Raw genomic sequence first — 23,600 nt, 5'->3', positions numbered from 1 at the left:
AAAAGATAGCAAGGGTAAGGCCTGCGTGGTGGCACTCCGGAGGCAGAGATAGGAAGATCACGGTGAGTTCGAGGCCACGCTGAGAATAGAGTGAATTCCAGCTCAGTGTAGACTAGAGTGAAACCCTACCTCGAAAAATAAACAAAAAAGATAGCAAGGGGAAGGGGGCTGGAGAGATGGCTTAGCAGTTAAGATGCTTGCCTACAAAGCCCAAGGCCCCAAATTCAATTCCCCAGGTCCCACATAAGCCAGATGCACATGACACATGCATCTGGAATTCTTTTGCAGTGACCAGAAGCCCTGACATTCTTTCTCTCATAAACAAATAAAAATAATAAAAAATAAATAGAAGATAAAAAGGTAACTGGGGTATTTAGCTTAGCTAGACCCATCCCTCTCTATATATCCCTTTGGTTCTGAAAAAGAAGAAAAAAATGAGCCAGGCATGATGGCTAACTCTCTAACCACTCATGTATGTAATCCCAGCACTCAGGAGGCTGAGACAGGGGGATCACTTGGAGTTCAGCCAGGGCCACATAGAGCAGGTGGGGAGGAGAATAGCATGTATAGAATAAGCAGTACTTTCTAATTCAATCCATGTGTATCTGCACCCCACAGCAAGCGTGCCTTCCCGTGCCCCATTTAACAGAACTGTTGGGAAATCAGGCTGAAGCTATAAAATCACCTAGCAGGGCTGGAGAGAGGCCTCAGTGGTTAAGTGCTTGCCTGCGAAGCCTAAGGTCCCAGGTTCAGTTCCCCAGTGCCCACATAAACCAGATGCACAGGAAGGCGCATGCAGTGTCGGGGGGCCCTGGGGAGGCAAACCAAGATGGGCAGGTTTTAGAGCCGGGTGTGGTGGCGCACACCTTTAATCCCAGCACTCATGAGGCAGAGGTAGGGGGATCACCGTGAGTTCAAGGCCACCCTGAGCCTACAGAGTGAATTCCAGGTCAGCCTGGACTAGAGTGAAACCCGTACCTTGAAAAACCAAAAAGAAAAAATAACAGATGGGCAAGTTTTGCAAGCAAACGCCTTTAACCATTGAGCCATCTCCCCTGCTTATTACCTTTCTTTCAACCTGGAAATTGTTTTATTTATTTATTTGAGAGCGACAGGCAGAGAAAGAAAGAGGCAGAGAGAGAGAGAGAATGGGAGCGCCTGGGCCTCCAGCCACTGCAAACGAACTCCAGATGCGTGCGCCCCCTTGTGCATCTGGTTTACGTGGGTCCTGGGCAATTGAGCCTCGAACCAGGGTCCTTAGGCTTCACAGGCAAGCGCTTAACCACTAAGCCATCTCTCCAGCCCCCTTTTTTTCTTTCTTGCTTTCTTTCTTTCTTTTTTTTTTTTTTTTTTTTGAGGGAGGCTCTTTCTCTACCCCAGGCTGACCTGGAATTCACTATGTAGTCTGGGGGTGACCTGGAACTCACAGCAGTCCTCCTACTTCTTTCTCCCCAGCAATAGGCATGTGCCCCACCTAGCTGGTTCTTTAAAAAAATTGATTGACAACTTGCATAAATATGAACAATATAATGAGATCATAGTCCCCTCCAACCACCACCCTCTCCTCACCTCTTCCAACCCTCCCCTCCACTGAATCTCGGCTTCTTTTTCTTCTGTAAGATCCTGAAGGAAACTGATTCTTATCTATAACTCTTTCCTTTCTTCCTTCTCACTCTAGCCCAGGCTGACCAGGAATTCACTAGTCTCAAGGTGGCCTCGAACACTCAGCGTGGATCCTCCTATTTCTGGGATTAAAAACATGAGCCACCATGCCGGCCCTTCCTTTGTTCCCTTCTTTTTTTCTTCCTCCTCCTCCCTTTCATTCCTCTTCTTTTCTTCTCCCTCTTCCTCCTCCCCTCCTCCTGTTCTTTTTTTTTCGGGGGGAGGGGTGGGGAGGATTTAGGTAGGGTGTTGCTCAGGCCCAGGTTTACCTAGTCTCAGGGTGGCCTCAAACTCACACTGATCCTCCTACCTCTTCCTCCTGAGTGCTGGGATTAAGGGGGTGCGCCGCCAATGCAAACAAGGATGGGGTTCTTTTGCAGACAAAGGTCAGGTGATGTAGACTAAGCAGAGATCTGCCTGCCTGTGCCTCCAGAGCCCAGTGAGGTGGCGCACACCATTAATCCCAGTACTGGGAGGCAGAAGTAGGAGGATCACTGTGAGTCTGAGGCCACCCTGAGAATACAGAATGAGTTCCAGGTCAGCCTGGGCTAGAGTAAGACCTTACCTCGGTGGGTGGGGGTGGGGGGGACTGGCCTCCAATTTACTATGTAGCAATTGGATGACCTTGAACTGATCCTCCTGCCTCTACCTCTTGAGTCCCGAAATGACTTCTGAGAGGCACCATCCTCGGTTCTGAAGACGGAGCCTAAAGCAAGAACTCTAACCAACTGATCTACACCCTCAGCCTGGAACTTCAGGAATTTCACAGCTTCTCCTCACAGCTATGGCCATTGGAAGACAAGAGACCAAGCTGCAAAGGGCCAGGAGGCCTCCTACACAACCCTGGAAAGAAGTTTAAATTTGACCAAAAGCTAGTATAGGGCTGGAGAGATGGCTTAACGGTTAAGGCATTTGCCTGTGAAGCCTAAGGACCCAGGTTCGATTCCCCAGTACCCATGTACACCAGCTGTACAAAGAGGCACATGGAATTCAATTGCAGGGCTGGAGGTCCTAGTACGCCCATTCTCTCTCCCTGTCTATCTATCTATGTATCCATCTATCTATCTCTATCTCATGTCTCTCTCCAATAAATACATAAGCACAAAAAAAAATCTTTAAAAAAAGGTTTGCTTTAATCCCAGCACTCGGGAGGCAGAGGTAGGAAGATCGCCATGAGTTCGAGGCTACCCTGAGACTCCATAGTGAATTCCAGGTCAGCCTGGGCTAGAGTGACACCCTCAAAAAAACATTTAAAAAAATTTTTTAAAGAATAAAAAGCTGTTAAAAGAAATGATATGATTAAGTTTCTTGGCTCACCTGAGTCTTCATATTGCTAATCGAGATGCTAACACTTACCATTGCACCCCACAGTGTACACCGCTAAATTCAAGCAAAGGGCGTCTCTTTCATAACTTACTGTTGGCAATGAGGTAATTTCTCTCGTGCGTGCCTTACTGTCTGCATGCATAAAACAGAAACTTCGGCCTTCTTGGAAGTACAAGACAAACAGCCCTGCCCTTTTCTCTAGATCCTTGTTCCCTTCCCTCCACTGACCCAAACCCCTTGGGAAGGGAGACTCTTTGATTAGTAAATTTGGGGAGGGAAAAGCTTCCAGCGCACACCCAGGCCAGCCCTGTCGTAGGCCCTCTTTTTTTTTTTTTAAATTTTTTTTTGTTCATTTTTTATTTATTTATTTGAGAGCGACAGACATAGAGAGAAAGACAGATAGAGGGAGAGAGAGAGAATGGGCACGCCAGGGCCTCCAGCCTCTGCAAACGAACTCCAGAAGCGTGCGCCCCCTTGTGCATCTGGCTAACGTGGGACCTGGGGAACGGAACCGAGCCTCGAACCGGGGTCCTTAGGCTTCACAGGCAAGCGCTTAACCGCTAAGCCATCTCTCCAGCCCATCGTAGGCCCTCTTTTGAGTTGGAAACCTAAAAACAATATACACCATTCTATTTTCTTGTGTGCTATGAAACCAAGCTCCCACCCTAGGCACCCGAGGGTGCAGGAACCACAGCTGGTCACTCTCTGACCATGACACCAGGACAGGTATGATAGCCTTAGGGGGGATCAAGAGGGAAACAGCAACATTCTTGTTTTTTGTTTGTTTTTTTTTTTTCCTTTTTGGTTTTTCTTTTTTCTTTATTTTTATTTATTTATTTATTTAAGAGGGAGAAAGAGAGAGGAGTCAAATTGGTGCTCCAGGGCCTCTAGCCACTGCAAACGAACTCCAGACGCGTGCGCCCCCTTGTGCATCTGGCTAACGTGGGTCTTGAGGAATTGAACCTGGGTCCTTTGGCTTTGTAGACAAGTGCCTTAACCACTAAGCCTTCTAGCCCTCTGTTTTGGTTTTTCAAGGTATAGGGTCTGACTAATAATTCATCCTTCTCTGAGTCCACATTTTCAATTCTTTGCTAACATGGATGAGGGATCAAAAGTCGGGGTCCACGGGGCCTGGGATCTCCTGTACATTTATGAAATTTAACCCCTCTCTAGACCCAAAATCTTGCATGAAAGGCAGAGGATCAGGAATTCAAGGTCTTCCTCAGTTACATAGCAAGTTCAATGCCAGCCTGAGCTATGTGTGACCCTCTCTAAATCAATATATAATGTTCAAGGGAAACAAAAAGGAGATGGTTCGGTGGGTAAGCTGTTTTTCACAGAAGGGTGACACTTACGTTCAGACCCCCAGCACCAGTGTAAAGCTGGGCACTGTGCCCCTGGCTTCTGAAATCCCACATGCTTAGGGCAAGAGAAGAGATGGAGACGGAAGGCCGGTTAGCCTGGTGAATGCAGCAATGAAACTAGAGACCCTGCTTCAAACAAGGTGGGTGACAAAGACAGACACCTGAAGATGTTCTCTGATCGCCACATGTGTGCCCTGACATGTGTAAGCCTAGATTCAGATACACGAACATGCACACACTTAATAAAAAAAACAGGCCAGGCATGGTGGCGCATTCCTTTAATCCCAGCACTGGGGAGGCAGAGTTAGGAGGATTGTCATGAGTTCAAGGCCACCCTGAGACTACAGAGTGAATTCCAGGTCAGTCTGGGCTACAGCGAGACCCTACCTCGAGAAACCAAAAGCAAAACAAACAAAGCAAAATTCTAATGGGCTGTCACCCTGGCCCAGGCGAGTGACCTCACTAATGAAGGAGCTCTCGGCTGTCCCTTGCAGTCCTGCTCTTCCTCCGAGAACAGTGCTGTGTGAACGTGGAGACTCGTCGCCTGGGCTCATCTTTCTGTTCCTACACTCACTAGCCCTTTCTACCGACGCGCCTGTCCCTCTGCAGAAAACCATCCTGCCGTTGATCGTGCCGTAGACTTTGGTTTTCCCTTTTAAACCTTCAACTGGATTTTGATGACACATTCTTTCTTTAACTTGGCCAGGTATTTCCTAACTCCTTTTCAGATATTTGCCTTCTCTCAGGATGGGCTGTCTTTCAGGTAGCTAACTTCCTGCATTATTTATTCACTGATCTTAGGTTTCACTGTTAGAGCCACCCTTTCCATTCTCTCTCACTCTCTCGCTCTCTCTGTCTCTTTCTCTCCCCCAGATAACTTTTTAAAAAAATCAGTCATAGAATGAGACCTATCTCAAAAAATGAAATAAATACATAAATCCTTTTTTAAAAAAAATGGGGGCTGTAGACATGGCTGAGCAATTAAGCGCTTGCCTGTGAAGCCTAAGGACCCTGGTTCAAGGCTCAATACCCCAGAACCCACATTAGCCAGATGGACAAGGGGGCGCACGCGTCTGGAGTTAGTTTGCAGTGGCTGGAGGCCCTGGCGCACCCACTCTCCTCTCTCTCTCTCTCTGTCCCTTTCTCTCTCTATCTGTTACTCTCAAATAAATAAATAAAAATAAAAAACAACAAAAAAATTTTTTTAAAAGATGGAAAATCATGGTTTGGAGAGATGGTCAGCAGTTAAAGGCACTTGCTTGCAAAGCCTGATAACCTGGGATTTGATTTCACAACACCCTTGTAAAGCCAGTGCACAAAGTGCTACATACACCTGGAGATTATATGCAGTGGCAAGAGGCCCTGGCATGGGTCTGGAAATATAGCTCAACCATGAAGACACTTGCCTACAAAGCTTAACAACCCAGGTTCAATTCCCCAGTACCTAGATGCACAAACTATTGCATGCATCTACAGTTTGTTTGCAGCAGCTGGAGGCCTTGACACACTCTCTCTCTCTCTTTCTCTCTTTCTTCCTCAAATAAATAAATAAAATAGCTTTACAAGGCCGATGTGGTGGTGCATGACTTTAATCCCAGCACTCAGGAGGCACAGGTAGGAGAATCACTGTGAGTTTGAGGCTACCCTGAAACTACATAGTGAATTCCAGGTCAGCCTGGGCTGGAGTGAGACCCTACCTTGAAAAACAAAACAAAACAAAAAAAAAAAAAAATTTTTTTTTCAAGGTAGGGTTTTGCTCTCGCCCAGGCTGGCCTGGAATTCACTACATAATATAGACTCAGGATGGCCTTGAACTCACGGCAATCCTCCTACCTCTGCCTCCTGCGTGCTGGTATTAAAGGTGTGTGCCACCATGCCTGGCTTATAAAATTAATTAAAAAGAATAAAGAGTGCAACAGTCACCGCCATGCCTGATCCCCTCTTCCACTGATGTGTACATTCTTTATTTTATTTTATTTATTTGAGAGAGAAAGAGAGGCAGACAGAATGGGTGTACCAGGGCCTTCAGCTGCAGCAAATAAACTCCAGACACATGTGCCAACCTGTGCATCTGGCGTACGTGGGTCCTGAGGAATCGAACCTGGGTCCTTCGGCTTCCCAGGTAAACGCCTTAACCGCTAAGCCATCCCTCCAGTCCCCGGCGCTCACATTCTTTCCTCCTCTTCTTTTGTGATATTCCCTGAGCTTGGAAGGAGGTAAAGGAGGCGCCCAGATATGACTCGACCCTCAACAGTCTCTGCTTTGCAGCACTTTTGTCCCGTCATGAGTTCCTGAAGCTAACTGCAGACCCTGCTGACAGAAGCCCCGCTGACCACAGCTCATAGCTACCAACCTATGGGCATAAACATAGCCATGTCAAAGGCATTTAGGTGGCACATCATGTCCATTTACCCAAACAACAGTAGTTGCTTCCCCACTAGGGCATGACCTTCCCAGCCATGGGCTTTTGACTGTGTTTATGGTACCACATTATGATTATTTTGTAGCTAGCTGTTTTGAACAGAAAAAAACTATAACATAGGCAGAATTTCCAAACCACCTGGACAACCAAAAACATATTTATTACAGGGCTGGAGAGATGGCTTAGTGGTTAGGCGCTTGCCTGTGAAGTCTAAGGACCCCGGTTTGAGGCTTGATTCCCCAGGACCCATGTTGGCCAGATGCACAGGGGGGCGCACGCGTCTGGAGTGTGTTTCCAGTGGCTGGAAGCCGTGGCGCGCCCATTCTCACTGAGTCTCTCCCTCTTTCTCTCTCTCACTCACTCTCAAATAAATAAATAAAAATGAAAATAAAAAATAAAAAAAAATACATACTACAGGGTGCTGGAGAGATGTGTTAGTGGTTAAAGCACTTGCCTGCAAAGGTTAATGAAAAGAGTTCAATACCCCAGTACCCATATAAAGCCAGACGCACAAAGTGGCACATGCATCTGGAGTTTGTTTGCAGTGGTTGGAGGCCCTGATGTGCCCATTCTCTGTTTCTCTTCTCTCTTTCTCTCTCTGCTTGCAAATAAAATAAAACTTAAAAATATTACAAATAGGGCTGGAGAAATGGCTTAGCGGTTAAGGCATTTACCTGCACAGCTAAAGGACCAAGGTTTGACACCCCAGGACCCACATAAACCAGATAAATAAGGGGTACATGCATCCAGAGTTCATTTGCAGTGACTAGAGGCCCTAGCATGGCCATTCTCTCTGTTTGTCTTTCTTCCATCTCTCTCTCTCTCTTTGCAAATAAATAAATAAATTTAAAAAACATTACAAATAAATCTGTCTACACCAAGTAGGGAGGCTGGAAAATCCCCAGTTGTCTGTGAACGGCTCTGGAATAGAATGCTGTGATGGTCACTAGCTGGCCGCAGAGACATTGCTACCACAGAGCAGAGGGCTTGCAAAGTGGAATCTTTTCCAAACCCCTAAGTGTCAACAGGAGCCCACAGAGAATTACTGGAGAGGAAAACCTGGCTTGCTGGAAGCCGGGCGTATTAATAACGCTCTGCTTCCCTAGTGAGCCCTACCCTCAGGGCAGCCAGCAGTGTTTGGCAAGTAGCCTCTTTCATTCTGGCCCGTCTTTGTCGGTGCTGGCAATAGTGTTAAAGATCTCGTCAGACAGCAGAGCAGTGAAAAGGGTGCACAGTCTTCGCCTGGCCCACCTCAAGAAATTGAATCCAGCCGGGCGTGGTGGCGCACACCTTTAATCCCAGCACTGGGGAGGCAGAGATAGGAGGATCGCCACAAGTTCAAGGCCACCCTGAGACTACAGAATTCCAGGTCAGCCTGAGCTAGAGTGAAACCCTACCTTGAAAAAGAGAGAGAGAGAGAGAGAGAGAGAGAGAGAAATTGAGTATCCAGGGCAGGAGAGATGGCTCAGTGCTTACAAGGCCTGACGCCCAAGGTTCAATTCCCCAGCACCCATGTAAGCCAGTGGTACATGCATCTGGAGTGTGTTTGCAGTTGCAAAAGGCCCTGTGGTGCCCATTCTCTCTCTCTCTCTCTCTCTCTCTCTCTCTCTCTCTCTCTCTCTCTCCATATATATATATCTCCCTCTATCTCTTTGCAAATAAATAAAAAAAAATTAGAAAATACACAGGTCCATTCCATAGTCAAAAATATTGTTAAGGGCTGGCGTGATGGCCTAGTGGTTAAGGTGCTTGCCTGCAAAGCCTAAGGTTCCCAGATTCAATTTTCCAGGACCGCTCAAGTCAGATGCACAAGGTGGCCCATGCATCTGGAGTTCTTTTGCAGTGGCAGAAGGCCCTGGCACACCCATTCTCTCTCTCTCAAATAAATAAATTATATATAGAATTTTGTTTAATTTTAAATTTATTTATTGGCATAATTGGTATTTTAAGGTAGAGTTTCATTGTAGCTCAGGCTGACCTGGAATTCACTATGTAGTCTCAGGGTGGCCTCGAACTCATGGCGATCCTCCTACCTCTGCCTCCCAAGTGCTGAGAGTAAAGGCGTGCGCCACCACTCCCAGCTAAATAAAATATTTTTTAAAAATTATGTATTGTGGTGCTCACTTCAGCAGCACATATGCTAAAAAAAGAGAAAAATTGGAACAGTACAGAGAAGATTAACATGGCCCTGAGCAAGAATGGCATGCAAATTCATGAAGTGCAATATATATATACATACATTATATATATATATATATATGTAGTTTCTTGTGAAAGAGATTGAGAACTAGACCTTCTTAGCGGATGCTTCTGCAACTGCCATGCCGTTGAGGCTCCCGCAGGATGCTCTGCTAGCTCATCATCCTCCTCTTCTTCTCCAGGGCTCTTCTCCCCATGGTCACAAATAAACCACATTTCCCAGACTTTCGAAGAGTTAGGCACACTACCACCAACTGAACTCCAGCCATAAGCAGAACTGGTGAAAGCCGAGTCCCAACCTGACCTCTAAAGTCTCTTTCATAGCTTCCATCTTCCCCAGTGATGCAGTAAGTTCCGGCAGGACTCACTCTCTAAGAAACTCTCCAACCAGCAACCTAAGAGCATGGGAAAGCACTAGGTAACAAGGAACCTACTCTTCACTTATATCCAGAATAAGGAACTCTTGTGGGGCAAGGGAGATGGCTTAGAGGTCAAAGCACTTGCCTGCGAAGCCTAAGGACCCAGGTTCGATTCCCCAGGACCTACGTAAGCCAGATGCACAAAGGGGCGCACGTGTTTGGAGTTCGCTTGCTTTCTCTCTGCTGCTTTCTCTCTCTGTCTCTATCACGCGCTCTCTCTCAGAATAAATAAAATAGGCTGGGGAGATGGCTCAGCAGTTAAGGGCGCTGTTTGCAAAATTTGCCAGCCTGGGTTTGATTTCCCAGTGCCCATGTGAAACCAGGTGCACAAAGTAGCCCAATGCATCTGGAATTCATTTGCAGTTGCTGGTGCGCCCATTCTCTCATTCTCTCTCTCTCTGCTCGCAAATAAATAAATAAACTATGTTAAAACAAAACAAAACGGGCTGGAGGGATGGCTTAGAGGTTAGGGCGCTTGCCTGCAAAGCCAAAGGATCCTGGTTCAATTCTCCAGGATCCATGTAAGCCAGATGCACAAGGGGGCCCATGCACCTGGAGTTCATTTGCAGTGGCTGGAGGCCCTTATGTGCCCATTAACTCCTCTCTTCCTTTTCCTTCCCTCCTCCCTCTCTTTCTCTCTCTCAAATAAATAAATAATAATAAAAGCCCAGAAGTCTTATAAATAAGTAATGAGACAAACAACCCAATTTTTAAAAAACAAATGAGCAAAAACTGTGAATAGGTATTTTATCACATGTAAAGACATTCAGCCCACTAGTTATTAGGTTTTTGCAAATGAAATAGAAGATTCTGCTACACGCCCATTCAAATAGCTACTAAAGTTTTTTATTTTAGATTAGTGTACATTTTTTTTTTTTTCAAGATAGGGTCTCTCTCTAGCCCAGGCTGACCTGGAATTCACTATGTAGTCTCAGGCTGACCTTGAACTCACAGTGACCCTCCTACCTCTGCCTCCCAAGTGCTGATACAAAAATCAACTCTAAATGGATCAAGGACCTCAATATAAGATCTGAAACTTGAACACACAGGATCCATAGATTGTTACTAGAAATTTTCAGTGCCAGGGATGGGATACCTTCCAGTGAGTTGTTGGCCAGGGAGGTCCTTAATGCCCCCAAAACCTTACAGGCCATTACCGAGGCCCTTGGTTTCTCACCAGGAATACATGGTAAGACCCTATTGCTGAAGACTCCACATACTTGGCTGCAAGGTCACTGAGAAATCCGGCTAGAGCTGAGCTGAAAATCTCTGCCATGTAGACCACCTGACAGAAAGCTATAAAAAGGAGGCTGCATGTGCATGTTCAGTGGGAAAAAGAGAAATCACCGGTGGAGATACTCAACAGTGGACACTGCAAGCCTTAAATTTGGCTAGCCAGGCCAAATGAGCCAATGAATGCAATAGTGTCATGTCTGTTATGGGGGAAACCAAATGCCCTCTAATTGGACTGGAGGCCCGCTCCATGGGAGGGAATACATCCCTGATACTGAAAACCTACAACAGGGGTAGTCATGAGCCCTAGGGGTGTAACGTCTGCTGCTATCTGGCTAAATGTATATACTATGCTCATCAAACTGCCCAGTAAGCATTTCTCCTAATGCTCATACCCATATATTAATGCTACTCTCATTTTTTTTTTTTTGGTTTAATTGGTTTTTTTAAGGCAGAGTTTTTCTTCTACAGAACCTTCTCTTTTCAGATGGCAGTGACCTTGGGATGACTCAGAAGGCACCATGGTGCTGAGAAGTGAGTCACAGGAGTGCTCAGCCCTGAAATATCTCTATCACATCTTCCAAGGCTCGGGATCCCTTGTGGAAGAGGTGGCAGAAAGAATGTAAGAGCCAAAGAGCCAAAGGAAGGGTAGGACTCCTTACAACGTGCTCCCCCCAGACACAAAATGGCCTGGATATCCATAATCTCACAGTGCCTGACACTACCTATACAAGACCATCATAACAGGAGGAAAAGGTCATGACATCAAAATAAGAGACTGATTGAGGGGGGAGGGGATATGATGGAGAATGGAGTTTCAAAGGGGAAAGTGGGGGAAGGGAAAAAATTACCATGGGATATTATTTACAACTATGTATATATATATATATATATATATAAAAATCTGAAGCCAGCCAGGCATGGTAGCACATGCCTTTAATCCCAGCACTCGGGAGTCAGTGGTAAAAGGATTACTGTGAGTTTGAGGCCAACCTGAGACTTCAGAGTGAGCTCCAGGTCAGCCTGGGCTAGAGTGAGACCCTGCCTCGAAAAACCAAAAAAAAAGAAAAAAAAGAAAAAGATCTGAAACTCTAAATTGATTAGAAGAGAATGTATGGAGAACACTCCAGGATATAGATAGGGAAAGACTTCCTGAACAAGACTCCAGTAGCCCAGGACATTGGGCAAACACTCAACAACTGGGACCTCATAAAAATAAAAAGCTATTGTACAGCTAAGCAACCATCAAGAGAGCCAGCAGACGGGCTGGAGAGATGGCTTAGCAGTTAAGCGCTTGCCTGTGAAGCCTAAGGACCCCGGTTCAAGGCTTGGTTCCCACGTTAGCCAGATGCACAAGGGGGCACACGTGTCTGGAGTTCGTTTGCAGAGGCTGGAAGCCCTGGCATGCCCATTCTCTCTCTCTCTCTCTCTCTCTCTCTCTCTCTCTATCTGTCTTCCTCTCTGTGTCTGTCGCTCTCAAATAAATAAATAAAATTAAAAAAAAAAAAGAGAGAGAGCCAGCAGCCCACGTAGTGAAGAATGGGAGAATCTTCTCCAGGTGTTGGTGGCCTCTGCCATGTCTCAACATCGCTGACATCACAACTGTACAAAAGTAAACATGTATGTCCTGAAAGTGGAGGAATACAGCTACTCCTACCTAAAATTAGACAAAATAAGTTAAATCCTAACCACAGGCCCCGGGCTCTGTTTACCATAGCCAGATACCTTCCCAGCAAACAAACCTGTTATCTTAAAACCATCTGCCAAACACAAGGAAGTTCTCCCCCAAGACAGTCTGCATTAGGTCAGAGTCATTATTGGTGATGCATGTTTGTGGTATATGCGTAATTCTAAGAATAAAAACACCTTTAATCCCAACACCTGGGAGGCAGCGGTAGGAGGATAAAACAAAACAAACAAATAAATAAATAAAAACACCTAAAGATGCCAGGCATGGTGGCACACGCCTTTAATCCCAGCACCAGGGAGGCAGAGGTAGGATGATAGCTGTGAGTTCGAGGCCAGCCTGAGATTACATAGTGATTTCCAGGTGAGCCTGGGCTCCAGTGAGACCCTACCTCAAAAAACAAAAAACAAACAAACAAAAAAAAAAACCCAAACCTGGAAAACTGGAGAAAGCATATCCCTAAAACCATGGGCTCTGGCTGGTAAATTCCAGGGCCATAACTGAACCCCTCCCCCGCCCCCATGCACCGTGAGCTATTGGTCAGGGAGACACAAGGCCCCCAAAACAATACAGACAATTGCCAAAACACTTGGTTTCCTACAAGAGCTAAAAGGTAACACCCCAGGCTGGAGAGATGGCTTAGTGGTTAAGGTGCTTGCCTGCACAGCCTAAGGACCCATGTTTGACTCTCCAGATCCTATGTAAGCCAGACACACAAAGGTGAGGCAAGAGCAAGCTCGCACATGCCCACTAGGTGGCAGAAGCATCTGGAGTTGGATAGCAGTGGCTGAGGCCCTAGTGCACCAATTCTCTCTCCCTCTCTCTCTCTAAAAAGGGAAATCCTTATTGCTTCAGCCTGCATTCACAGGACATCAAATTACCATGCTGGAACTGAGAAGGAGTCCACTTCCTTCCTGGCTAGCGCTCACAGTGCTAGAAAGTGCTAGGACCACAGTTGCCAACGGATTGATAAAGTAGTGATAAAATCAACCAGCCAAGCAAGAAGTGTCCACTCCTGCGATAGTGACCCACAGCTGATACAGGTAACCAAGTGTGCATGAACTGGACCTGAGACCCGGTCAGTGGGAGAGAACTCATGTCTGGCTCTGTGAACCAAGCCAGCACCCCAGGGCCCCCAGGTGCAGCAAAGGAACTCCAAGGTACTTGTGCCTCTTTGTGCATCTGGCTTTATGTGAGCACTGGCGAATTGAACCTGTGTCCTTTGGCCTTGTAGGCAACCGCCTTATCCACTAAGCCATCTCTCCACATGTTCTAAACAAGCGGCATTTCTTAACTTGCTTCAACAAGAGTATCTAGTAAATCCTAGTAATATTTACATTGCCGTTATGAAAGGATGCAGTGGCAAGGCCAAAATTTCCAATACATCCGGTAGAGCCAATGAATACGCATATTCTTGATTATTACTAGGCAAAGCCGGGCGTGGTGGCGCACGCCTTTAATCCCAGCACTCAGGAGGCAGAGGTAGGTGGATCGCTATGAGTTTTGACGCCACCCTCAGAATACATAGTGAATTCTAGGTCAGCCTGGGCTAGAGTGAGACCCTACCTCGAAAAACCAAAAGAAAAAAAAAAAATCTGAAGAAGCTGGGCATGAGGGCACACACTTTTTTCATTTTAAGCAAGAAGTTTATTTAAACAAGACGCTTGACTTGAAGGGAAAACTATCTAGGATTCATTTTTTAGAGTAATTTATCCCTACTTAAAGACAGATTGCCCTACATGTAACAGCTACGTACAAAAAAGGTATAAAATTGTCCTTGGTACTAGGGAACAGAACGCAGGTTGTTAAGCTTTGCAAGCAAGTGCCTTAACCACTGAGTCATCTCCCCAGCCCAAAGAGGCTGACCTGGAATTCACTATGTAGTCTCAGTGTAGCCTTGAACTCATGGTGATCCTTCTACCTCTGCCTCCCAATTGCTAGGATTAAAGGCATGCACCACCATGCCAAGCTTCTCCTGCCCCTTTTAAAAACTTTATTTTATTTTAATTTTTGTGGGTTTTTTTTGAGGTATGATCTCACTCTAACCCAGGCTGACTTGGAATTCACTATGTAGTCTCAGAGTGGGTTTGAACTCGTGGTGATCCTCCTACCTCTGCCTCCCAAGTGCAGAAATTAAAGGTGTGAGCCACTACACTGGCCATTTTATTTTATTTATTTATTGGAGAGTGAGAGAAAGAGAGAGAGAGAATGGGTACACCAGGGCCTTCAGCCACTGCCAACAAACTCGAAACACATGTGCCATCTTGTGCATCTGGCCTACATGGGTCCTGGGGAATCGGACCTGGGTCCCTAGGCTTCACAGGCCAAGTGCCCCAACCACCAAGCCATCTCTCCAGTGTGATTCTCTATTTTTTTTTTTTTATTTATTTTTTTAGCAAGCATTGTTTGATTGGGGTCAGTCGAATAGTGTAAATGAAGAGTGCATGTTTAGACAAGGGCCGCATGATGGTGAAACTTTCGATTACAGAGGCCTGATGTAGTTCAAATGCACAAAACAACAAGCTGCAAGGGTGCCTCAGGGAAGCAGAGGAAAGCTATATCCAGGAGGCATGGGGCTGGGGGGCTGCTCTGGAAATAATTTACCTATACAGCAGCACCTTGGTCTTTCTCTACAGAGAGACTGACAGCCCTGAAACTTCAAACATAGAGCACTCCTGCCCTCTGGTCCTTGCTGACCCAGGATTATCAAGTGACCTCATTTAAAAATTAGCCATGTATAGATGGGTACAGGGGTCAGAGCCACAGTGGAAAATCACATAAGGTCCTCTTTGAAGGCTTACTAACTTTTGGCCACAAACACAGTTTTGTGTTTTGTTTTTTTTTTTTAGCTCATGGTTTTCAAAAAATGTTTGGAAAATCAAGCTGGAGCTGAGCTGCAAGCCTTCTCCCTGTTGACTCCCTGTTGGTCAGGATGCTTCAAAGAGCTGTGCAGCTTCTGTGGGGAGAAATGTCCCCAACGGCCATAGCCAGCAGTGGACCCTGCAAGCTTTACAGCTGCCGAGCCAGGCCAACTGTGCCAACTGGTGCAATGGTGGCATGTCTGATATGGGGGAAACTAACCGTTCTCTGATTTGATTTGAGGCCTACTACATGGGAGGGAATTTAGGCCTGATACTGAAAATCTAATCAAAAGCCTATGGCTGGGGAGGCCATAGGCCCTAGAGGGGAAACCACTACTGTTGTTTGACTAAATGCATATATTATGCCCACCAAATTTCCCTCTAGATGCTTATTTTTATGTTCATATGTTTATAAAGGTTTTTTGTTGTTGTTGTTGTTATTGGTGGTGGTTTTTGTTTTTTTTTCTTTTTTCGAGGTAGGGTCTCACTCTAGCCCAGGCTGACTTGGAATTCACACTGTATTCTCAGGATGCCCTCAAACTCATGGTGATCCTCCTGCCTCTGTCTTCTGAGTGCTGGGATTAAAGGTGTGTGCCACCATGCCCAGCTCAGTAGTTTTATATTCTATCAAGTATTTTTCCCCCATAGTTCTTCAGATTTTTTTGGGGGGGTGAGAGTTGGGGGCAAGTGTTGCAGTCAGGTTCGCATTACTGGCAGAAATCACCCAACCAAGAACAGCTTTTGGGAAAAAGGGGTTTATTTTAGCTTACAGACTCGAGGGGAAGCTCCATGATGGCAGGTGGGAGGGAAAACGAAGCATGGGCAGAGGGTGGACATCACCCTCTGGCCAACATCAGGTGGACAATAGGAACAGGAGAGTGTGCCAAACAGTGACAAGGGGAAACTGTCTATAACACCCATAAGCCCACCCCCAACAATACACTGCCTCCTGGAGGTGTTAATTTCCAAATCTCCATCAGCTGGAAGCCTAGCATTTAAAACACCTAAATTTATGGGGGATACCTGACTCAAACCACCATGCGGGGGTGGGGTTCTTTTTTCGAGATAGGGTCTCACTCTAGCCCAGGCTGACCTGGAATTCACTACATAGCTTCAGGTTGGCCTCGAACTCACAGAGATTCTCCTATCTCTGCCTCTTAAATGCTGAGATTAAAATTGTGCACCAATTCCTTCTCTTGCTGCTCCTGGTGCAGCTTGGGTGTTCCTTGGGTGTGGACCTGGTACCTCTTTTGTGAAGCGGCTGCTGAGGACACCCCAGCGCTCGCCATGGCCGACGAGAAACCCAAGGAAGGAGTCAAGACTGAGAACAACGATCATATTAATGTGAAGGTTGCGGGGCAGGATGGTTCTGTGGTGCAGTTTAAGATTAAGAGGCATACACCACTTAGTAAACTAATGAAAGCCTATTGTGAACGACAGGGTTTGTCAATGAGGCAGATCAGATTCCGATTTGACGGGCAGCCAATCAATGAAACAGACACACCTGCACAGTTGGAAGTGGAAGATGAAGATACAATTGATGTGTTCCAGCAACAGACAGGAGGTGTCTGCTAAAAAGGGACCCTCCTACTTTACTCCAGGATTTTGTTATAGACCAAGAATATATTCTCAATTAGAAAACTGCAATTTGGGCTGGAGAGATGGCTTAGCGGTTAAGCGCTTGCCTGTGAAGCCTAAGGACCCCGGTTTGAGGCTCGGTTCCCCAGGACCCACGTTAGCCAGATGCACAAGGGGGCGCACACGTCTGGAGTTCGTTTGCAGAGGCTGGAAGTCCTGGCGCGCCCATTCTCTCTCTCTCCCTCTATCTGTCTTTCTCTCTCTGTCTGTCACTCTCAAATAAATAAATAATAAAAAAAGAAAAAGAAAACTGCAATATGGTTCCACCACATCCTGACTGCTACAGTATAGTTTTCTCTATTCTTTCATTATCCCCTTCCCCATTCCTTTATTGTACATAAAGTAACTGGTGTGTGTGTGCACAAGCATATTGCGCTTTTCTTTTTCTTTTTAAAATAAATGGCCAATGTTTTGGTGGACATCCAATGGAGATGACATGGGGAAAAGTACTGGTTCTGTGAAAATAACCCCTCTCTCCATTCATGGCATGCTCGTTCAGCTCTCTTTATATTCCAGTAAGTTATTTTGCTCTCATTGTTTTAACAACAACAAAAAAACCCAACAACATAAAAAAAAATCCTTACATACCTTGTTTGATTGGAGAATTATAATGTTTTTCATTTATCATTGTAAAACCAAGGACAATTTTATAACTTTTTTGTACGTAGCTGTTACATGTAGGGCAATCTGTCTTTAAGTAGGGATAAATTACTCTAAAAAATGAATCCTAGGGCTGGAGAGATGGCTTAGCGGTTAAGCGCTTGCCTGTGAAGCCTAAGGACACCGGTTCAAGGCTCGATTCCCCAGGTCCCACGTTAGCCAGATGCACAAGGGGGCGCATGCGTCTGGAGTTCGTTTGCAGTGACTGGAAGCCCTGGCGCATCCACTCTCCTTTCTCTCTCGCTGCCTCTTTCTCTCACTGCCTGTTGCTCTCAGATAAATAAATATAAATATAAATATAAATAAACAAAATTTTTTTTAAAAAAATGAATCCTAGATAGTTTTCCCTTCAAGTCAAGCGTCTTGTTTAAATAAACTTCTTGCTTAAAATGAAAAAAAAAAAAAAAGTGTGCACCATCATGCCCAGCTTCTTCAGATTTTTTTTTTCTTTTGGTTTTTTGAGGTAGGGTCTCACTCTATCTCAGACTGACCTGGAATTCACTATGGAGTCTCAGGGTGGCCTTGAACTCACTGCGATCCTTCTACCTCTGCCTCCCAAGTGCTGGGATTAAAGGCGTGCGCAACCACACCCGGCCAGATGTTTTTATTTATTTGTAAGCAGAGAGATATAGCGAGAAGAGAGAAAGCGCATGAGAGAGACTGAATGGACATGCCTGGGCCCCCAGCTGTTGCAAACGAACTCCAGATGCATGCGCCCACTTTGTGCATCTGGCTGTTCATGGGTACTGGGGAATCGAACCCAGTTCCTTTGCTTTGCCTCCAGATGCCTTAACTGCTGAGCCATCTCTGTAGCCCCAATAAAGCTCTTAAGAGTTCCATTTCCCACCCCCAGGATGGTGTTCAAGACAGGAACGCAAATCCCCACACCCTATTCTTTGCCCTTCACATAGAAATTTTGGCTGAATTAGGTGCAGTACCCTTCAAAGTGAGACTGGGAAACAGCAGGCCATTGGTGAGCTGGCTGGTGGCTGATTTCATGCACTACCATGGCGTCTCTCAGAGATGCGCGTGTCTCCCCTTGCTGTGGCCCCCACCTCCGCCCTCTGCCTGTGGGCTCATCTACTGCGTAATTTGATTACGGACATTGATTTTCTTTTTTACCCAAGTCGCAATGGAAAACTCAGGATGCTGGAGACGCCAGGAAGGTGGGATGTCTGCCAAGAAAACCTGCAGGCAATGAACAGAGCCAGCCCTGGAGGGAGGCCATGTGGACTGAAGGTGGGAAGTGTTACGGACAGATCTGCGCAGGCCCATTGGAGCTCACTTTGTCCCCACTGCTGAATGCCAAGATACAGGAGTTGGTCTTTGCCTGTTTAATCAGTCTTTCCTTGCTGTCTTCCTGTTGCTCCCTTTGGAAATGTGACTTTAAATATATATATATGGCTGGAGAGATGGCTTAGTGGTTGGGCGCTTGCCTGTGAAGCCTAAGGAGCCTGGTTTGAGGCCCGATTCCCCAGGACCCACGTTAGCCAGATGCACAAGGGGGCACATGCGTCTGGAGTTCGTTTGCAGTGGCCGGAGGCCCTGGTGCGCCCATTCTCTCTATATATATCTGCCTCTTTCTCTCTGTCACTCTCAAATGTGTGTATATATATATATATATATATATATATATATATATATATATATATATATACACACACACATATATATACATACACACACATATATATATATACATACATATATATACACACACACACTCATATAGGGGCTAGAGTCATGGTTTCACAGTTAAGGCACTTGCCTGCAGAGCCAATGGACCCAGGTTTGATTCCCCATGACCCACGTTCACCAAATGCACAAGGTGGCACATGCATAAATAAATAACTAAAATGTATATACATATATATTTAAATGTTTATTTATTTATTTATTTGAGAGAGAGAAAGAGGCAGGTAGAGAGAGAATGGGTGAACCACGGCCTCCAGCCACTGCAAACGAACTCCAGATGCATGTGCCACCGAGTGCATCTGGCTTTATGTGGGTCCTGGGGAATAGAACCTGGGTCAAATCAAATAAACAACAAAAAAATTATTTCTGGCCTGGAGAGATGGCTTAGTGGTTAAGGTGCTTGCCTGTGAAGCCAAGGACCTAGGTTCGATTCTTCAGGTCCCACTTAAACCAAGTGGACCTGGTGGCACATGCATCTGGAGTTCATTCCCAGTCGTTAGAGGCCCTGGCCTGCCCATTCTCACTTTCTCTCTATCTCTCTGTCTCTAATAAATAAATAAAAATAAATCTTAAAAAAAAAAACACTCAAAATTTTATTTATTTGCAAGCAGAGATAGAGAGGAGAGAGAATGGGCACACCAGGTCTTCATCCACTGCAAAGGAACACCAGATGCATGCCCCACTGTGCATCTGGCTTCACATGGGCACTAGGGTATTAAACCCGTGTTAGGCTTTGCAGGCAAGCGCCTTCACTGATGAGCCATCTCTCCAGCCCTAAAACGACTTTTCCTATTCTTTTTTTTTATTTTTTGTTTATTATTTATTTATTTGAGAGTGACAGACAGAAAAAGAGGGAGGGAGGGAGGGAGAGAGGGAGAGAAGGAGAATGGGCTCGCCAGGGCCTCCAGGCACTGCAAACGAACTCCAGACACTTGCGCCCCCTTGTGCATCTAGCTAACATGGGTCCTGGGGAATCGAACTTTGAACCGGGGTCCTTAGGCTTCACAGGCAAGTGCTTAACAGCTAAGCCATCTCTTCAGCCCAACTTTTCCTATTCTTTTTATGGTGCGGGGGCCTCCTGCAGCTAGGCCAGTGCTCTACTGGTTAGTTTCACCCCAGCCTTCTCAGGATAGTTTGAAAAGCTAAAAACAGTAGGAGCCCTTAAATTAAAAGGTCACATCCAGGCTGGAGAGATGGCTTACAAGTGAAGGCACTTGCCTGCAAAGCCCAAAAACAGGGGCTCAATACGCTAGTGCCCAGGTAAAGCCAGGTTTTGTTTCTCGTTTCTTTTCTTTTCTTTCTTCTTCTTCTTTTTCTTTGCATGTTATTTTTTGGTACACCAGTTAGCCACTACAAACTGAACTCCACATGGGTCTGTCACCTTGTGCATCTGGCTTATGTAAGTTCTAGGGAGTTGAACCTGGATCCTTAAATTTCACAGACAAGCATCTTTATCGAAAAGCCATCTCTCCAGCCCAATTTTTTATTTTTTATTTTTGTTTATGTGGTTTCTTTGAGATAGCCCAGGCTGACTGGAATGTAGTCTCAGGCTGGCCTCAGATTCACGGCAATCTGCCTACCTCTGCCTCTTAAGTGCTGGGATTAAAAGCATGCAGCACCACCATGTCTGGTCCTAAAAATATGTTTTTAAAAAGCAGTTTTAGCTGGACATAATGGCATATGCCTGTCATCCCAGCACTTGAGAGGAAGGCTGAAGGAGGAGGGTGACAGGGCCAGCCTGGGCTGCATACAGAGGCCCCACGTTGTGACCTATTTCTTCCAACTGGAGCCATTCTCTCCAGAGGGAGGGAACTCTGAAGATTCAGGAAAGTGGGCCAGATGGTTAAGATGGCAGATTAAGAGTCTCGCTAAAGCAACCTGGGGGGAAAGAGAGGCAAGAACATACACGAGCATGCATGTGCACGCGTACACACACACACACACACACACACACACACACACACACACAGAAGGTACGTAGGGCTCTGCTAACTCGGGTGAGACCCCAGCAAAGAAGCAGGAGCGCCCTGAAGCTTCTAACAACCAAATCAGTGAGCCTGGGCTCTAGCCAGCAGCCACCGGGAAGAGTTTACCAGGCCCTACCAGAGCCATCAAAAACTGAACTGCTAGGAAGGAATTAATTCTCCCATTGGCTTTGCAAAACTAAAAAACCTGAAAAGAGCCGGGCATGGTGGTGCACGCCTCTAATCCCAGCACTTGGATTATTTTTTGTTAAAAAAAAAAAAAAAGTTTGACTCACAGCAACACATGCTAATTTCTTAAGCATTTAAATATATTTTTTTAAATTTATTTATTTGAGAGTGACAGACACAGAGAGAAAGGCAGATAGAGGGAGAGAGAAAGAATGGGCGTGCCAGGGCTTCCAGCCTCTGCAAACGAACTCCAGACACGTGTGCCCCCTTGTGCATCTGGCTAACGTGGGACCCGGAGAACTGAGCCTCGAACCGGGGTCCTTAGGCTTCACAGGCAAGCGCTTAACCGCTAAGCCCTCTCTCCAGCCCGTATTTAAATATTTTATTTAATTTACGAGAGAGAGAGAGAATGGGCGCGCCAGGGCCTCCAACCGCTACAAACCAACACCAGATGTGTGCGCCCCCATGTGCATGTGGCTTATGTGGATTCTGGGAAATCAAACCTCGGTCCTTAGGCTTCACAGGCAAAAGCCTTAACTGCTAAGCCATCTCTCCAGCCCGGCACTTTTGACAATATAAAATGCAAGGCGCTGCTTAGACAGCAAAGAGTCCTAAGTATTTAAAGGTAGTCCTGGACATCTGGTGGCCTAAGACACATGAATACAAACACAGAGACACGGAAAGTTAAATAATAAACTGCAATTAGTTCCAAATCAGTGATGCAATGAGAGACACTAGTTTAAAAGGTAGCAAGGGGTCGGGGCTGGAGAGATGGCTTAGTGGTTAACGCGCTTGCCTGATAAGCCAAAGGACTTCAGTTGGATTCCCCAGGACCCATGTAAGCCAGATGCACAAGGAGGCACATGCATCTGGTGTTCGTTTGCAGTGACTGTAAGCCCTGGCTCACTCATTCTCTCTCTCTCTAAATAAATAACTAAATATTAAAATGTTCCAAGGGGGCTGGAGAGATAGTTTAGCAGTTAAGGTGCTTGCCTGCAAAGCCCAAGGCCCCAAGTTCAATTCCCCAGGTCCCACATAAGTCAGATGCACATGGTGATACATGCATCTGGAATTCATCTGCAGTGACCAGAAGCCCTTATGCACTCGCTCGCTCTCTCGCCAATAAATAAATAAAAGACAGAAATGAACCCGGGGTATTTAGCTTAGCCAGACTTTGTCCAAGCTCTGGACTCATCCCTTTCTATATATCTCCTTTGATTCTGAAAAAGAAGAAAATGAAAATGAGCCAGGCATGATGGCTAACTCTCTAACCACTCATGTATGTATGTAATCACTTGGAGTTCAGCCAGGGCCACATAGAGCAGGTGGGGAGGAGAATAGCATGTATAGAATAAGCAGTACTTTCTAATTCAATCCATGTGTATCTGCACCCCACAGCAAGCGTGCCTTCCCATGCCCCATTTAACAGAACTGTTGGGAAATCAGGCTGAAGCTGTAAAATCACCTAGCAGGGCTGGAGAGAATGCTGTGGTTAAGTGCTTGCCTGCGAAGCCTAAGGTCCCAGGTTCAGTTCTCCGGTACCCACATAAGCCAGATGCACAGGAAGGCGCATGCAGTGGCTGGGGGCCCTGGGGAGGCAAACCAAGATGGGCAGGTTTTAGAGCTGGGCGTAGTGGCGCATGCCTTTAATCCCAGCACTCATGAGGCAGAGGTAGGGGGATCACCGTGAGTTCGAGGACACCCTGAGATTACACAGTGAATTCCAGGTCAGCCTGGAGTACAGTGAGATCTTACCTCAAAGAAAAAAAAATCTTGTGAAGTGCTGATTTCGGCACTTCTCTGCAGGCGGGGCGGGAGTCCCCTGGTTCTGAGTAAATCACAGACTCAGTCATTCTGGACCTGCAACTGGTTCAGATGAGGCCAGCCGGTGGCGCCAACCATAGTACATTTCTGTTGGGCATCTACTTAACAATATATATATTTAAATAGTTTTAGTTAAGACTTTGGCTAAGTGACTGTCTCATTTCTGGTATCTCAAGTTCATTGAGTATAAGTCAATTAACTCTTTTCTTTCTTCCTTCCTTTCTTTTCTTTTCTTTTTTGGTTTTACGAGGTCGGGTCTCACTCAAGCTCAGGCTGACCTAGAATTCACTATGGAGTCTCAGGGTGGCCTCAAACTCATGGTGATCCTCCTACCTCTGCCTTCCAGGTCTTTCTTTCTTTTTTGATTCTTGTTTTTTGTTTTTTTTGAGGTGGGTCTCACCCTAGTCCAGGCTGACCTGGAATTCACTATGCAATCTCAGGGTGGCCTTGAACTCAT

The 23,600-nt window shown here is 46.0% G+C and overlaps 1 protein-coding gene and 1 non-coding gene across 2 annotated transcripts; both read left to right on the top strand.

Moving 5' to 3' along the window:
* Positions 1–8,898: 8,898 nt before the first annotated feature.
* LOC123456126 lies at positions 8,899–9,007 on the top strand. Its single transcript, XR_006634345.1, has one exon. It is a non-coding gene; the product is annotated as a U6 spliceosomal RNA (small nuclear RNA).
* Positions 9,008–16,432: 7,425 nt separating this feature from the next.
* On the top strand, positions 16,433–16,756 carry LOC123456065 (small ubiquitin-related modifier 2-like). Its single transcript, XM_045138680.1, has one exon. It carries the CDS (start codon positions 16,461–16,463, stop codon positions 16,746–16,748), a length of 288 nt encoding a protein of 95 aa, XP_044994615.1. The 5' UTR covers positions 16,433–16,460; the 3' UTR covers positions 16,749–16,756.
* The last annotated feature ends 6,844 nt before the right edge of the window (positions 16,757–23,600 follow it).

This window comes from Jaculus jaculus, chromosome 19 (assembly GCF_020740685.1).
Source record: "Jaculus jaculus isolate mJacJac1 chromosome 19, mJacJac1.mat.Y.cur, whole genome shotgun sequence".
In the NCBI taxonomy this organism is placed as follows: Eukaryota; Metazoa; Chordata; class Mammalia; order Rodentia; family Dipodidae; genus Jaculus; species Jaculus jaculus.
Note: the sequence above shows the minus strand (reverse complement) of the source record. Positions and strands in the feature narration are given on the sequence as shown.